The sequence below is a fragment of the Mus caroli genome, unplaced genomic scaffold (assembly GCF_978045245.1).
Source record: "Mus caroli unplaced genomic scaffold, Mus_caroli_1 scaffold_17, whole genome shotgun sequence".
NCBI classification, from domain to species: Eukaryota; Metazoa; Chordata; class Mammalia; order Rodentia; family Muridae; genus Mus; species Mus caroli.
Window position 1 is genome coordinate 84,933,375 of NW_028227272.1, and position 18,658 is coordinate 84,952,032.

Genomic DNA, 18,658 nt, shown 5'->3' on the forward strand with positions numbered 1-18,658 from the left:
TGTTCCAAGAGACAGACATTGAGGGTAACGGGAGAGGAAGATGCTGCTCTATAGCTAGGGTAGAACTGAGACTGCCCCAATACGTCCATATATTTTATGGAGATCATGGATTGATGGTTCAAATCAGCTTTCATCCAGAGCCTGAGACTTTGAAAACAGTTTAAAACCCACCAGTTTCTTGGGCTGAACCTTGTTAGTGCTCTTCCTAGCACTTGTGACTGGTGATCATCTTCCTGGAAGCCTGGATATATTTACTTCCACTATGACTGCACTGGGGCTTTGTCTACTGCCAACTTGCATACTACCTAGCTTGTGGTATTTGGTTACCCTGGAAACATGGAGACTCTTGAGTGATTGGCAATTGCTTAGTGCTTTTTTTTTACTTTCCTGAGTAATCACCAGTGTGGTTATCATGGGGAGTCCTCCATATCTTCAACTCATCTTATATGAACGTCTATAACAAATACCGAGCTTTCTGGCACTTCTGATTTCTCACCGCAATGTCTTACCTGTATTTATATAAACGAGTGCCATGCCACCCTAGATTCCAACAGTAATGAAGATGGCACCACAGGCCAGGACTCAGTGCTTACAGTAGGGTGGGCAATGTCCTGGGTGATTGACAGCTGCTTTACTGATGTACATTTAATAGAACCTTCCATTTTATGACAGTTATCCTTTATGAAGCAACAACTACATAACAGGTTTGGCTGGGCTTTTTCACACAATAAGTGCGTGTTCCACATAAATATGTGGAATGCTTTTATCCCCACGTTAGAGAAGAAAGTAAGAAACCTTAAGCCAAATGACCAAATTTACAAAGAAAGCCAACTCCAGCTAACCTCAGATTTCTGTTCACCATTCCAGAACTACATAGGTTGATAGATTTATAAGCCCCTGCCACTCCTTGTATCAGAGTCACCAATGCTGGCTAACATGTCTGGTCCATGCTTTGCCTCCATTTCCGCAGATTTTATGTTTTTCCAGTTCCTTGTATCCTTCATCTATCACTTGATTTACTCAAGTACTTGTTTTGTGCAAAAGCCAATGAATTGAGATAGGAAAAACATGCAGCTTGGAGGAAGACATGAAAATAAATATGACAGCATAATTATTACTGGAAGAAAGGTGTAGGGTCGGGATCAGAAGACAGGAGCTGCTGCCTGCATGAGACATGAGTCATGATCCTGACAAATATGACAATCCAACCAGAGGCCAGGGAATTGAGCATGGTGTAGGGAGACATCACAGGTTCAACAAGGGCTGGTGACACTGTGGGAGATGAGAGAGATGCCACGGGGCTTCAGAAACAAGGTCACCAAAGCGTCTGTAAACCCCACTGAATGATCCAGCCTTTATGCTGTGAGACAGGATAGCTTCAGATGAAGCCTGGTAATTCTCAGCCAGATAGAATTCATATTAGTTGATGGTCGAAACTGTAGCTTCTGCTTTGGTGAGAGTGTTATATCCCTTGTGACAACATGTTAATAATGTGTGGGGTGGGGGCTGGGAATATAATTCATTGGCAGAACACTTGTCTAGCATTAGTGAGACCCTCTATTTGATACCCCAAATCATAGATGTATTACTGTCTTGGTTAGCTTTTAATTGCCAACTTGACACAATCAAGAATAATGTGTGTGTGTGTGTGGGGGGGGAGAGTCTTAATTGAGAGATTGCCCAGACCTGACTGGTGGGTGGTGAAGTCTGTGAGGAATTATCTTCATTGTTGGTTGATATGGGAGGGCAAGGCCTACTGTAGGTGATGTTACCCCTGGCAGGTGGTCCTGAGTTATACAATAAAACTGGTTAAGAATAATATGAAGCCTGGGACAGGAAGGCAGACTACTGTAGATTATGCTGGACCTGTGGGCAGGGCTGCTCAATTTATAAAATAAATGGATAAATAAATAAAAGTTTTCTTCAAAAATTATTTGACCTTAGCTTACTGTAATTATATATATATATTGAGGTTTATTTTGCTTACATGTATATCTTTGTATCCTGTGCATGAAATACTCTCAGAGGCCAGCAGGAGGTGTCAGATAGCCTGGAACTGGAGTTCAGATGGTTGTTTGCCACCATATGGATGCTGGGAATCCAATCTGGATCCTCTGGAAGAACACCCAGTGCTCTTCACTGATGCTCATCTTTCTGACTCTGTTAGTTTATCGTTTTACCTTGTAAATGTTTAATTTTGCACCTTTGCTTGATAAACATTTATTAAACACAGCTGTACAGCTGTAAACTACTTTCTTCATAAAAAAAAAAAAAAGAAGAAGAAGAAAGAGAATGAGTTAGAAAGAGCAAGCCAGTAAGCTGTGTCCCTCAGTGGTTTCTGCTTCAGTTCCTGCCTCCTGTTTCCTGTTTCATTTTCTGCCCCGAATTTGCTCAGCGATAGACTTTTATTTGGAAAGATAACTGAAATAAAACTGTTCCACCCTTAAGTTGGTTTTGTTCAGTGTTTTATCACAGCAACAGAAGAGCGAACCGACTCAATTATTTTACAAGAGGGAGTTCTAACAACTTTCGTTGAGTGGAAAATGATCATCTCCTAGTATACATTTGTTTAGCAAATCTCCAGCCGGCTGACTCTGTAATGTACAGCATTACGTTCCAAACGGCCATGACCTCTGCTCCTTTTCCTGTCAGCCCCGGAGCCGGACAGTAGTTAGTTTAAGATGCTCATTTGAGAGCATGTGAGTTTCCCACTCGGAATGCTGCACACGTGTCAGGGATTACTGGGTTTGCAGCCACCTCTTCTTACCCATGAGCTTTATCTCCTGTGATGAGGTTGGTCTTCACCCCATAAATCTAGGGTGCTGACTCATCAATATTCACCACTCTGTGTGTGGAAATCCCTCGGCCATTGAAAACGACTCTAGGAAAAGACCTTGGAAGTTTTAGAACTGAGGCCTTTTTTTCATATTTTATAATGAAAATTGACATTTTCAAAATTTGACAATGTTCTCAGCCAAAGAAATATTCTTAATATACATATATATATATATTTTTTCATTATTAGGATCAGTTGATCACAGAATTCTCTTCCTGCTGGTTTTCCAACAGCCTGGGGCATCAGTCTGGGTTCCCTTCCCTACCACCATGCCATTTTCCCCTGACAAAGGTAGCATGCATCTCAGTGATTCAGGAGCCAAAGTCGGAATGGGAAGGATTCTGACAGACATTTCTGATTCTCCCTGGATGGCCTTCCTTTCACTCCCAACCGTGGATCCTGAGAGCTGGCAGTTTGTTTTTCATAGTACAAAAATAGAAAATATGTTCTTGTTTTCCATGTGATTCCTTCTCTTGGACTCATTATTTCTTTAAACATACCTAAATGTTCACCTTCATAGACAGCTGAAGTAGATGCCAAAAGGTGTTTGGATTGCTCTGGGTTTTTGATCTCTGGCTTGCTTAGGGAGTCTGCCTCTCCTCTCACTGCTTTGAGATAAAAGAGAACCAGGTGTTTCCTTGTTAAAGATCAAGACAATCAGGATGGCAATTCAGGACAAGGCTTTGATCACCGCAGGGAGAAGAGGTGGCCACGTGACAGTTTTCTATTAGCCACAGTATGTCAATTTTTATGTAGCTGTCAGAGAGGGCATTTCATTTCATGCCTATTTGTGATTTCTTTGTTGTTTTGCCAGTTTCAAATCCCTGGCACCATCCTCAGTGAACTGAATGAGGTTATTACAAGTGTGTGTTCTCACGTTAAGGAAAGCCAATATTTCAAGTGCTTACTGGGCCCCCTCACTATGCTTCACACGCAGTCATTTTACTCAATTTCTGTACAATAACGCTGAGAACATAGACAGTTTATTCCCATTTAACAGATGAAAGTTCCAGACCCAGGAAGGTTAAGTATCCAGCCCTTGTTAGATTGCTCATAAGCATTAGCAGAGCTGAGGTTTATATCTAAGCAGCCAGTGGGGACGGAATAGGGAAGAAAAGCTGAACCTAGATGAAAACTCTTCCTCCATCTTAAAAAGTGCAGGGTTTGCATCTGAAAATGCATATCTTGCTCAGTACTGAAAGCTCTCCTCCCTTGGTGGTTGGAGTCTTATTTCTTACCTACACCCTCTCTCTGGTCCTTACCTTTGTGAATTAGAGTTGGCCTATGAGGGGAAGCAGATGGAACAGCGGGAGAGGTACCTTATGGGTGCTGAGGAGACGAGCCGAGATCTAGCCCCAAACTGGTAGCTTCCCTCAGGAGACAGCCAGCCTTCTCCCTTTGTAATGTGCCCCATTATATGCTTCTCAATTAGAGGTTTGCCTCATTCTGACTTTCTCCAGAATGTGTGGGGAAGAAACTACTCCTCGTGGGAGAATAAACTTCTGCATCCCACGGAGAACATTTTGGAGCCTGTCACGGGATAGTGTGCACACTCAGTCAGATTTTTGGCCCTCAAGATTCTTTCTTCTTCTTCTTCTTCTTCTTCTTCTTCTTCTTCTTCTTCTTCTTCTTCTTCTTCTTCTTCTTCTTCTTCTTCTTCTTCTTCTTCTTCTTTTTCTCCTTCTCCTTCTCCTTCTCCTTCTCCTTCTCCTTCTCCTTCTCCTTCTCCTTCTCCTTCTTCTCCTTCTCTCCTTCTCCTTCTTCTCCTCCTCCTCCTCCCCCTCCTCCTCCCCTCCCCCTCCCCTCCCCTCCCTCTCACCTCCTCCCCTTCCCTCTCCCTCTCCTCCTTCTCCTCCTTCTCCTCCTCCTCCTCCTCCCCCTCCCCTCCCCTCCCCTCCCTCTCACCCCCTCCCCCTCCTCCTCCTCCTCCTTCCTTTTTTTAATATTGCCAAGTCTATAAATACGTAACTGTGCATGCTGGTCTCAAAGATAATCCAAAGGCACACATATTTTAAGTCTTGAGATTCTCAAGGGTCTTGGAAAAGGGAATTTAAATTGTACCAAAGAACAAGATAAGGCAAGCATAGCTTTTAATACCTGAATATTAGTAACAAACAGTCTCTTCCTAAAAATCCTGTACTCTTAAAGAACATGTAGAACACCGAGCTAGTTTTGAACAGAACCATATTTTTTTTTCGTTCATTAATAAAGGGGAAATTACACTAATATGAAGAGGTCCTTTGTTTAGTACTGAAAAGCCTAAGCAGTGGGAAGCTACAAAGACCCATAAGGTGGGAACTAACATCCCTTATGATTCAATATGTCTAAGTTCCTATGTGTAGACAGCATAGTGTAATTTAAGCATGGCTGAAATGAAGGACAGTTAGTATTATGATCTAGTAGCTTGTTTGTATACTGCAACATATTGGAAAATACAGGATGGTTCCTATAGGCAAACTTCTGACATTGAGGTCTTCTGGCAGTGGCTGCTCCTCCATTGGCATTACCATGCTACCAGAAACACATCAAATAGGCACATTGAGTGGTGTTAAGGAAATAAGTTAAGAGGAATCTACACTTGCCTCTTTGATGAGGTTCATAAATCTGGGTCCTAGGCGCCATGGCTTATGTCGATGGCACTGCAGGGAACTGACGGTCAGCTGAGAGGCACGGTGGGAGGCAATGGCTACCATGTACACAGCATCGTACATCAGAGCTGCTTCAGTCTATGGAGAAAAACAAGCACCATGCCATCAGTTCAGTTTTCATTAGTTCCTCTACCCATGTTCCCAACATTCCTTCCTTGATGTTTATCTGATCTTAAAGACCTTCTGTTCTTCAGCAAAACAGTGTTTAATCACCAACAGCTATTATTTTACAAAAGAAAACTTGATACTCCAGAGGTAGGTTGGAATCCTACATTTGTTTTTGAGTTCTTAAAAACAAAGCAAAATAAAAACTCAGACTACAAACGATTGTATTCCAGAAATACAATGTTTAGTGTTTAGGTCAACTACCTTGAGATCAAATTTATTAAGACTCATCCTTTCAATAATAGTATTGTTGCTCAGCAACTTCCCCCTTCCTTCTTTCCTTCTTTTGTTCTTTCTTCTGTCTTGTTTCGTATTTTATAGAGAACAAATTCTTGCTAGTAGAGCCAATAGGTTCTTTCATTATTAACGATGCTCCTGTTGTTGCTTACATTGGCCAGACTTGAGGCAGGAAGTTAGAGTCATGATATGAAGGTCAATGACAAGCTCATGAAGGCTCTCTGAGGTACAGGCTCATGGGCCAGAATAAGCCAGCACTTGCCTCCTTGAGTTACCAGGAAAAGAGGTTGAAGTTAGTTACCGCTCTTTGGGAATAGTGATCTTTTGCTTCTTTCCCTCATGAAATTCTTCTCACTTTGTAAATTTTATATAATACTCGTAGCATTTTGTCAAGTATACTGCCCTGCGGTTTTGGGGGATAAAAATCTCATAATACCCTCATATTTTACTGGAGGGCTTTCTTTGCAACTTCAAATATATTAGCTCATTTGAAATTCTCAGTAATTCTCCAAAGTAAGCAGAACCCATAGATAAAGCTACTTATTATGTGTCAAGCTGACCTCAGGCAACATATTGATTTATGGAGGCATGTATGGATATCGCTGGAAAATTGACAGAGTTACACCTAGAATCCAGGTTCTAGCAAAAAAAAATGTATGTCTGCAATTAGTTGACTCTTTCACCATTTGAGGTTAATTATGTCAGGATGGAGCTGGGAAGAGAGCAAAGTGATAAATGCTACATTTCTATCTCATCAGCTTTGAGGCAAAAAAAAAACCCTTTATTTTGAACCCATATTATTCTGTACATTCTCAGTCATTGAAATGTCAATTGATTTCTAAGACTTGTCACTTAATTAAAGACAAATTGGGTGACTTCAAAGCAGAAACTGTAAGTACAGTCTATGCTACAGAAACATAGTTTAATCAACAGTCACAGCATGAGTTATTATTGATTCATACCTTAAAACAAACACACTTTTATATGAACTATACAATACCTTGATAGAAATATTTTCACTTATGTTCTTGACACAGAAAGGTGAGGTTGATAACGTGGTGATGGTTGGTTGAGCTTTCACAATTTATTTTGATTGACTCAGGATTGATATAATCCATTTTATCAATGACTGAGCCGAGTCTTGTGAACATTAGCTGGTACACATCTACTCTGCTAATCTCTTACAAGGACAGAGGCTAGGCCCCTGCTTGCCTCATGGTTTTCACCATTCTGCTATCCATATTTGATTTAAACTGGAGAAAGTGAATTATTGACAGGTTGACTTTATAAAATGGAATCTGCAGTAAGAGTGGACATTTCCTAAGCACTAGCTACACATCTGTCCCTGTTCAGAATCCTTGGGAAACAAGAACCCTTTTCATCCCTTTTCTTCTTCGTGGAAAGAAAATTAAGATATTAAATGGTGTCTATAAACTAATAGAGAGAAAGCCAACACTTGAATCCTTAAAGTTGGTGGTACAATCTGTGACCTCATCCTGTCCAATGATTTAATGATACAATAGTAGCTTGATAAAGGCTAAAAAAATATTGACAATGTGTTACATGTCAGTACTGCAAACATATCATTTATGCATGATATGTCCTTGTGAAACATATAAAATTAGCTTATCTATTCTTTGAGATTTTCATTAAACATGCAATGTATTTTGATTATATATATACTTCTTTTAATTCCTATAGATTCATCCAGACCTTCTCATCTCCTTGTCCCAATCTCATAAGTGTTTTATTTCTTTTTTATAATCCACTGTGTCTAGTTACTGATGTTCATATGCTCATGGGTATAGGGCACAGACTGTCTATACTAGGCCAGACCCTGAAGGAAACGGACTTTCTCCCACTAGTTTCCATGAAGTGTCAGTAGCTCCTCAGATAATGGTGGACCTCATAAACCCATTTGTGGTGGGCAACAACTGGCTTGACCTTGTATAAGTATTATTCAGGGGCTACAGTTACTGTGAATTCATGTATACAATCACCCATTGTACTGGCTGGTTTTGTGGGTCAACTTAACAGAAGCTGGAGTTATCAGAGAGAAAGGAACCTCCCTTGAGGAAATGTCTCCATGAGATCCAGCTGTACGGCATTTTCTCAGTTAGTGATCAAGGGGGAAAGGCCCATTGTGGGTGGTGCCATCCCTGGGCTGATAGCCTTAGTTTCTATAAGAAAGCAAGCTGAGCAAGCCAGGGGAAGCAAGTCAGTAAGCAGCACCCCTCCATGACCTCTGCATCAGCTCCTGCCTCCAAGTTCCTGTCCTGTGTGAGTTCCAGTCCTGACTTCCTTTGGTGATGAACAGCAGTGCGGAAGTATAAGCCGAATAAACCCTTTCTTCCCCAACTTGCTTCTTGGTCATGATGTTTTGGCAGGAATATAAGCCCCGACTAAGACACGCATTCCTATGCAGAAGACACTATTTCACTTTAGTCTTCCCTTACTGCTGATTCTTATAATGTATCTTGACAACCTGGGTAAAGGAGAATTTCTCAATGCTCCCAAGAAAATCTTTTCACCACAACATAAGCATACAGAAAGCTGGCCTCCCATAAGAAATTCATAATGTTTTCGCTATTGGAACAATTTTCAGTAAAGGGTTAACTCAGTAACTCAGTGGATTTGGGGGTGTTCAAGTCCTGTACATTTCAAAAGGAAGTACTGGTTCATGCCTGGTATGTGAGACAATATCTTTGATTATATTTTCTGGAGTCTAGGGCCGTGCAACACTTATTCTAAAAATATGAATGTGATAAATGTTGTCTTTTGTTGTTCTGCAGTGCTGGGCTATGCTGTATCAATTTGAGGTGTGGAAGGACTGGAGACCAAGGTCAATTACGTGGGTGCTCTGTGCTTATGGAGTTCACTTCTCAGAATACTCCTGGACACTAATGCTTGTGTGGGTTTCCTGGTTGGCAACACTTCACAGGAACATAATCATTGCTGTGAGTTATACATTTTCTGGAATGTGCCAATGGTATATAACACCTTTAAAAGCCCAGGCCTGTATGGGCTCTGCCTTGTGTGAAGTTTTCCTTTGTTGATTTGTCTTTCTATTCATTTTTCCCTATAATAATTGGTCACTGTAAAGATAGCATCTTATTTGAGTTCAGTGTTCTTTGTGCAAATAACAAAGCATCAGGACACGGTGGTAACTGCCAACACAAACCAATGAGATGCTCCATCACCCTAGAGACAAGGACAATTGGCATACTGTGTCACTGATTGGGAGGCTGGGAAGAAAACTTGTTTTTGGAGAGCAAATGGGCAAGAGGCATATGTTTCTAATTACGCTCTGCATTTGGAGAGGATCGTCGGTAAGGGTAGGATTGTTGAAATTGTCCATGGGAACTGTGGTGACGGTGCAAACCTGGGGGAGGATGCTGCTCCTAGGGATCCTCAAGTGCTGGAGAGAGCACTGCTCACTTGCACTGGCACTGAGCTGGCAGCAGGTAGAATGCTCTGCTGGTGAGTGGAATCTGGAGATGGATTTAAGAAGGTGGCAAAAAGACCAGCTCGAGCAGTCTAAACATTCTGTTGGTAGGGAAGAAATTCCAGTAGGTTCACTGAAGGCTTGACAGTGGTGGCTATAACTTGAGTTTCAATGAATAATTGTTTTCTTTAAATAGAGACCAGGAGAAATAAAGGAAAGAGTAGATCAATTAAATTCCATGAAAAATGTCTTTAGTTATACTAGGTCAAAAAATGTCAGGTAAGGATTCACCTTGAGCAACTGGCATAATTAAGAATGTGTTTCATGAATAAATAAGAACATCAATAAATAATACAATAATTCTGCTCTAGCTTCTCAAGGAACAAACTTTTTGATGTGTTAATTAACACTTCAGTTGATACAACACTCTTTATAATCTCATAGTGTTTTTTTTTTTTTTTAATAAGTGGTTCAGAATAAGGGTTGGCTGCATCTTTGCATGTCAGATCTTTGTTCATTTATTGATTAAAACCATCCAGTGTTATCAAGTAAAATGATTCCTGTACCATAGAAGTATTGTTATGTTATCTAATATGTTTAGTGAATGACACTGTGTTGGTATTATACAGATTTACAGACCATCAAATGGACTTAGAAAGGCCTAAACTCTGATTTCCATTATCAAGGAAAATGTTGCCTTTTCTAATAATCCAGTTGGTTATCTTTTATGTTAGGAGTCTTTGGTGAAGACTCGGGGTTGCTATGTCTTTCCTGTGGACCATAGTTACAGAACTGCTAGATGTAGGAAGGCAGGCTGAAGCTCCTGACGTTGCCTTACACTATGAGTACTTTGTGAGTTGGGAAGGAGAATGGCAGACCTGGCTCTGTGGTTTCTGTCTTCTTGTCATTACTGGGTGTTTGAATGGTTAACTGTGCTCCAAAGCCTCAGGTATTTGGTCCACAGTTGGTGGCAGTGTTTGGAGAGGGAGTATATCCTTGCTGGAGGAAGTAGAACTCTGGAGAAAAGAATTCATAGTCTTGTTCCACATCCAGCCCACTCATTGCTTGGTGTTTGGTAGTTAAAGTTGTGCTCTCTCATCATCCTGCCCCAGTAGTCTGCTGTCATTCCACCCCCCCCCACTATCATTGACTATCCCTCTAAAACTATAAGCACAGATAAACTCTTTCCTCCTTCAGTTGCCTTGGTTACATTCATTTATCATAGCAACAGAAATAACTAACATATATCATCAGAGTCTACAATCACGAAAAGAACTAGTTTGAATATGGGCCATTTCCCCTCCCCCAAATGCGCCTATAGTGCTGGGGAAATTGTAAAAGTAAAAAGAAACAATGTGCATTTTACACAAGCCATTCTAGACTTCGGTAAGCTAATTAACACTCCAGTTGAAAAATATACTTAAAAACAATCTTCGGATGGTTTTTGATAGTACATTCCACTGTTTTGACCTATGCTAGGCAAGTTTTGTTAACTCAATTCCTAAAGTAGTTTTTTTTTTAATTAAATCTGTTTTTAAGTCTAGATTCAACTAAGATGAACTCAGAGATGACTGACTTCTCTATTTTCAGATATAGATGTGTTATGGCATGTATGATGATATTCTTTGAGGATGTTTTAGTGTAGAAAATTCAAAGAAAAGACTTAAAAAATTATAAAAATGTAGGTAAGTCAAAACACATTTTCCCCATTATATTCTTTTCTAATTCTTATATGCTCACATCTATAATCTATAAATGTGTGTGGCACATGTAAGACAATGCCTATAGTGGAATCAGGCACTGGGTCTGGGAGAACATCAGGATGATATACATGAGTTCAGAGAATACAATTCTATTATTCCAATGGATTTGTTTATAATCACCTACTGTTTTAGCTGCTTTTCTCTTGAAAAGTCAATTTATTTGCAATCCAGGTTACAGTCCATTATCTTGAGGAAGTCAAGGCAATAACAACAAGGATCACATCCACAAAATCAAGAGCAGAGAGAATAAATGTGTGGCTCATTGCCTTCTTTGTTGCTTACTCAGGTACCTTTTTATTTTTCTTTGGCAGGGTATCTCTGCATAGAGAATGGTGCTGCCCATAGTGGGCTGGGTTTTCCTAAATCAATAAACAGTAAAGAAAATTCCCTATGTACATGCCACAAACCAACTTGAGCTAATAATTCCCTTGTAAGTTCCTCTTCCTAGGTGACTCTGGGTTGTGTCATGTTAAACTAATCAGTGCACGTACTATAGTAATGTCATTAATAGTGGTAGTTTATAAAATAAAAATTTATTTATTACTTGCGAAATACTTTCCTCTTCATTAATAAGGCATGCTTCTTGCTTGTAAGAACTTTGGCTTTTCGGAGAAATATTTCAGGGCTATATTGACTATTCTTCATTTAAACATCTGTTTTGGTAGAATCTTAATTAAATTTGTTTTCTGCATAAATTATTTTACTAAATGCATTTTTATTATTGTACCTTGCCTTTTCTAATGCTTGGGATAGAGCATATTACAGAAAGAGAAGGCATCTCTGTCTAAATGTTTGTATTCTTATAGAGAAAGATACTAATCTAACAAGCCAAAATATAACACAAGAGGATACACAGGTTAGACAGAAATTTGAAACAGGTAAGGATGAAGAGAATAGCTGAGATAGCTAACATACTAGAACTCAGTGCACAGAAGGCCTTGATAATGAAGAGATAGTTAAGTAGCCTAGATAGTAGTAGATGCAGGAGGTTAGGGCCACAAGTACTTTGCATTGAAGAATAAGTAAACATGTAGGCTCTAATACACATTGCAAGTGGTTTTTATCTTTGGGATAGCAAAGAAGATATTTAAATTGAGGCAGGTTAAAATTAGAGACTATATAGCATTGGAGCTGGAATTTGGGACATGGTATGCCCTTCCTGACCTCAATTGGTTCACTGAACATCCTTGTACATATCCCTTTATCTCCCCACGACTTAGTCTCTAAATGAGCGGCATGCAGGTAAAGCAGAAGGAGAGAAGTTCCATGTGGATTCTTTGGATAAATGTTGGTTGAAATTAGGCCTCCCAGATTTAACTCTGAAAACTATCTTCAAAATCTGCATGGCTCTTTTGCCCACCTTGAGTAGGTTTCGTGTTTTACCACGATTGCTTGCTCAAATGGCATGTCCTGGCATAGTTATTGCTTGCTCAAGTGGCATGTCCTGGCATAGTTATTGTACCCACTTTTACAGCATCCTGAAGTCTAGGATCTCTCTGGCTATTCTCTAATAGTTTTTATTCAAAGCACTGTTTCAGATCACCTAAGGCTCATTTATTCCACCACACTCTTCTTCATCATCACCCAGACTCACTGTGTGTTTTAAGTGTTGTTTCAGGCTTGCATAACAGCATACAAAATTTAACAAAGCATTTTCAAGAGAAAAGCAACTAGAATAGTAGGTGATTATAAACAATTCCATTGTAATAATAGAATTGTATTCTCTGAACTCGTGTATGTTCTCCCAGACTCAGTGCCTGACTCCACTATAGGCATTGTCTTACATGTGCCACACACATTTATAGATTATAGATGTGAGCATATAAGAATTAGAAAATAATATAATGGGGAAAATGTGTTTTGATTTACCTACATTTTTATTTTTTAAATCTTTTCTTAGAATTTTTTAGACTAAAACGTCCTCAAAGAATATTATCATACATGTCGTCTTCTGGTATTATAGTTCCTTACTTTTCTTTTCATCAAAAAAATTCTCCGTGTGTGTTTCTCTCTTTGTCTCTCTGTCTTTCTCTGTCATTGTCTGTCTCCGTCTCTGTCTCTCTCTCTCTCTCTCTGAGTATGTATGTATAGTACACATATAGAGGAAGGAGGATGACCAACCACCCATGTTTGTTCTTACTCTCTACCCTGCTTGAGAAACTTCTTCTTTTTGTTTTTTTTTGCTGCTGTAAACTCCAGGATAGCTAGCCCAGGAGCCTCTGAGAATTCTACTGCTTTCTGCTCCCAATTTACTATAGGAGATCTCAGATTATAGATGCATGCTACTGCCCCTGGCTTAATGTAAATTCTTGGGATTCAGACTAGGTTCCTCACACATATATGCAGAAGATTACCACTAAGTTATCTCCTAATTATCATCATCATCATCATCATCATCATCACCATCATTAATATAAGCAAGTCTGAAACCTCTCAGTCAGGATGGGTATGTTTAGACGGACTTTGTTTCTACCAGCTCTCAGCTTTTACCATTCTTTCTTCTCATTGGGGGAGCCATTAGCTCTGGAGACTGGCAAGACCAGGGAGCAGTGTTATTTTGTGCCAGCAAAAACATTCCGTGAAAACTTCACAGCTATATTTTCCATGTTCCATGGTTTTCATCAATCTATATAAATTATTCTATTAGTTCCATAAATGGGAATACACGGATCCTTTTGGTTTTGGTGAATTGAGCCATTCTTATGAAAGATAATCAGTGTTTGGCATGAACCTGTGAACTGTGGGAAAGCAGCTTCCAGCTCGTCCTGCCTATTGCTGCACACTGGGCACAAGTAAGACATTGGAGAGCTAGGTCATCCCGTGCTAGAAACCTTGCTGGAACAAGGGAAGGACAGTCACTTTCCAGTCCTGAAGTCTATCTAGGACTTCTCTGGCTATTCTCTACTAATTTTTATTCAAAACACTGTTTCAAATCACCTAAGGCTCATTTGTTCCACCACACTCTCCTTCATCATCACCCAGACTCACTGTGCGTTTTAAGTGTTGTTTCAGGCTTGCAAAAACAGTCAGGGGCTCTGAACATGGACCCATCCCGAAACACTTAATTCACGCATTTATTTCCTTCATTTGTTCTTCACGGGAAAAAAGAGAAAGGAAGTTCGAAGTTCATTTTTCAGTGAGATGATACCTCTCAGTTGTCAGGAAATTGCATCTTAAAAGCAAGAGTGCTTCTCCGGATGATGGGAACAGAGGGTGAAATATTACACCAATTTAAAATGCTATTACCTGCTCTCATTCCCAATATCTTTCCCCTTAGTAGTACTGTTCTTACATAGGAAGCAAGGTGGGTTTTTAAAAAAATACTATTATTCCTTTCTATTTTCTTCATCCCCCAGGGAGCCTCATTAGAGAAGTACAGTGAGGGTTTGATACCTTTGACAGTGTGAGACAAACGATGCTGCCTCGAAGCTAATCCCTTCGTGAGGCAGTGTGCAAGTGTCTGTTTCAGCGACTACCTCTGACTTGAGAAGAGACAGATGTGGCACCTGTGTCACGAGTGACATATTGCTGGATTGAAGCTCCGTTGGCACCTGCAGAAGGGTGTCCATCTGCAGCTGAGATGGTAAGCATGTGGCCCCCACTTGCAGCTGGGATGGTAAGCATGTGGCCCCATAGGCCATGCGAAGGTCTGGTACTTGTCTACACCTGCTTCTGCAGGTCTGGGTGATTCTTAGGACTAGAATGTTTCTAACTCCTCTGCATTCCTCCTGGAAACACGCTCCTGTGGGTGAGCATTCTCTGCTTACTTTTCTTTTGGTCCAGCTTCGTTTTAAAAATTGCACAATGATGATAGCAAATTAAATGTTTTTAACAAGTGCAATTAGAATGATAAAGATTACAGCTTTTGATAAGAGCCATACACCCATTTGCAAAATAGATAATAAGCCTCTTTTATCTCTTTTTATCTCATTCTCTCTCAAGGTATATGTTATAATACCACTTACAAGATTAAAGGCATAGAGGCTTACTTCACTTCTATAGAGTAAAGCAGGATCGTGAGATTTCATTAAAATTATTCAACCGTCTCTTACAATCTTTCTGCCCACATTGCCATCCTCCTCCAGGTAGAGAGGAAGGCAGAGGGAGTCTGGTGGAGGAGGAGGCAGACAGTGTCTGGAATTTGATCAAAAAATATTGCATACTTACATGAAATTCTCAAACAATAAATAAAACCATATTTGAGGAGTCAAACTACTCACTGTCATCATGCCGTCCAGGAGACCAGTCTCAGGTCTGGGTGGGGCCTGCAATCTCTCCATGGACCACTTCTCAATGATGGATGACACGTGAGGGTTGTCAATATTCAGCAACCGAAATCCAGTCATATTGACACCACTGTACCGGTAGAGTTCCAGATCCAAAGCAAACAAGTCCTGTGCAATGTTATAAAAAGAAAAGTAGAAATTAATTAGTGAGATTGGTGTTCTTGATATAAAAAAGAATCCAACAATTACAGAAGCAATAAAAAGGTGAAAACACAAACAAGAGAGTTATCATGTCCTGCCTATGAAAGAACGTCAAATTCGGATAAATGAAGAAGAGGAATTTACCAACAAGTCATCTAGTTCTGGACCTGGGAAATGATTTTGAAAGTTAAGAATTCTCTCCCTAGGATACAGTCTTTGAGGAGTTGGGTGAGATCTTCCTGTCTCTTTGCCTCTGTGCTTTTTCATTTTACAGCTGATGAAAAGTATGCACTGGGGAGAAGGCCACAAAGAAAGGCCCAGGCAATGGCAGCAACGCAGACCCCCTCAGCACAGCTGCAGCTTCAGGCTGCTCTGGGCCATGCTGCTGAGGAGAAATGTGGAAATTGCATATGCATGTGAAGAAAGGAGACTTCTAGGAGGGAAAAGTGGCATCCTGTGGCTCCCTGATGACAACTCCTATTCCTTTCAAAAAAGAGTATAAAGAATAGTCACTGGATAAGGGCTCAGAATAAGGGCCTTTTAAAGGAGATTATATTGGACCCCGTGGTTGTGGGATGTGGAAACTTACAGAAGACTCATTTCCTTTCTGACAGTGTCTCAGACAACCTGCCTAACCCACCCCAGTGTTTCCTGGATTGGATGGAGCTGAATGTAAGCCAGGGAGTTATCAGTGGATACATATTTAAAGCAGAATGATCATTTCAGTTTTTATATATAAAGAGCTTAGCATAAAATCATGCCACTAAAAATATTCCCTTTTCAAGAGAAAACAAACTAGTCAGAATAACACTTAACACAATAAAAGCTCTTAAAGACATTGTCTAGTAATGAAACTGCTTTCTGAAACAGTCTGACATGGTCCAGCTATGGGGAGAATAGGAGTTACTGAAGGCAGTGGCCACTGATTCCTTCCTGATTTTCATTTGCAGAAGATGTGACATGCTCTTCTGAAGATGTCTTCTAGTTGTTGACCATTCCCGAGATAACTGTGGACTGGGCAGTAGAGTTGTAATAGAACATCCCAGCACTGACAGCTCTGGATCAAGAATGCTATACTGTCTTTTAAGATAGATTTGCTCCTTTTATTATTGTTTGTTTGTTTGTTTGTTTTTTTTGTTTTTTGTTTTCCCCAGACATGGTTTCTCTGGGTAGCCCTGGCTGTCCTGGAACTCACTCTGTAGACCAGGCTGGCCTTGAACTCAGAAATCTGCCTGCCTCTGCCCCCCAAGTGCTGGGATTAAAGGCGTGTGCCACCACCGCCGGGCTTATTATTTTTAAATTCAACTAAGTGTCTGTGTCTGTGTTGGGTATGTGCAACTGAACGAAGGTGTATGTGGAGTCTAGAAGAGGACATTTGATCTCTGGCAATCGAGTTCAAGCAGTTGTGAGTCCCCCACCTCCCAGTGTGGGTGCTGGGAACCAAACCCTTGAGTCTTCTGCAAGAACAGTCTGTGCTCTTAACCCCCGAGCCTTCTCTCTAGCCCTATACCGATTTTTTTTTAATTTTTAATATTTTTTATTACGTATTTTCCTCAATTACATTTCCAATGTGTCTTAGTTAGGGTTTTACTGCTGTGAACAGACACCATGACCAAGGCAAGTCTTATAAAAAACAATATTTAATTGGGGCTGGCTTACAGGTTCAGAGGTTCAGTCCATTATTATCAAGGTGGGAGCATGGCAGTATCCAGGCAGGCATGGCGCAGGAGGAGCTGAGAGTTCTATGTCTTCATCCAAAGGCTGCTAGTGGAAGACTGACTTCCAGGCAACTAGAGTGAGGATCTTATACCCACACCCACAGTGACACACCCATTCCAACCAGGTCACACCTATTCCAACAAGGCCACACCTTCAGATGGTGCCGCTCCCTGGTCCAAAGATATACAAACCATCACATTCCACTCCCTGGTCCCCATAGACTTGTTCAAAAACATGAGTCTATGGGGGCCATACTTAAACATAGCATAATGCAAAATGCATTTAGTGCAACTTTCAAAGTCCTCATAGTCTATAGCAGTTGCAACAATGTTAAAAGCCCAAAGTTCAAGGTCTCTTCTGAGATTCATTCAACTTAATTAACTGTAATCCCCAAAGCAAGGCAGGAAACCAGCTGGGCAAACTCCAAACTTGCATCTCCATGGCTGATGTCAAAGTGGTCTTCAGATCTCCACTCCTTTTTCATCTTTTTTGACTGCAACAAACTGCTTCCTCCTGGGCTGGTTCCACTCCCTGTTAGCAGCTTTCCTCAGCATGTATCCCATGGCTCTGGCATCTTTAACATCTTTGAGTCTCCAAGGCAATTTCAATGTTACAGCTTCTTCTTTCAGTGTCTGGGATTCCACTTGATCTTTTGGACTCCTCCTAAGGACTGGCATCACTTCTCCATCTCTGTCCTCTGTAGCACTCTATGCTCAGGTTGATCCACTCCATTACGGCTGCTGTTCTTGGTGATCATCCCATGGTACTGACATCTCCAATACACTGGGGTGTTACACTCCAACTAGGCTTCACCAATAGCCTCTCATAGGCTCTCTTCAGGGTGCCAAGCCTCAAATCCTTTGCATGACCCCTTCAATCCTGGGCCATCAACTACAGCTGAGGCTTCACCTTCTCCAATGGGCTTCCCTGGCCTCTCACAGTGCTAAGCCTCAGCTTCTCTCCATGATCCCTTTATTCCTTCACAAGCAGTACCACCTGAGTGACTCTTACACATTACCAAGTCCAGCCGCAGCATGAGGTACAACCTTGGGTATCTCTGGAACACAGCTTCTTTGTGCTCCCAGAAAACAATTTCCAGAAGATTTCACCTCAACGATGCTGGTCTCTTCTTAATCACTGCTAATTCCTTAGCTCCAGCTAACCAGCATCAATTTTCCCAGTAGTTCCTTCCATTCTTAACTCTAGAGCCAGAGGCACATGGCTGAAGCTGCCGAGTTCTGCTGCTTACAGGAACTAGAACATGATCCCCTTGTATTATTACATTATCACTAGCTTTATGTTTTCTAAATCCTTCACTGCCTAAGCTTGGTTATCCTGGTTCTTGCTCTGTAGATTGACCTTGAATGTAGAGATCAGCATGCTTGTCTCATGGGATTAAAGGTGTGTACCACCATGCC

General features: G+C 40.8%; 1 protein-coding gene across 3 annotated transcripts in view; it reads right to left on the minus strand.

The window, feature by feature from the left end:
• Grik1 (glutamate ionotropic receptor kainate type subunit 1) overlaps positions 1 to 18,658 on the minus strand; it is a 411,505-nt gene that overhangs the window by 96,001 nt on the left and 296,846 nt on the right. For all 3 annotated transcript variants that reach the window (XM_085832163.1, XM_085832162.1, XM_085832164.1), the window contains exons 6-7: positions 15,315 to 15,488; positions 5,419 to 5,562 (exon numbers count right to left, since the gene is read on the minus strand). In XM_085832163.1, coding sequence (XP_085688289.1) covers positions 5,419 to 5,562; positions 15,315 to 15,488 — 318 coding nt within the window. The remainder of the gene's footprint in view (positions 1 to 5,418; positions 5,563 to 15,314; positions 15,489 to 18,658) is intronic.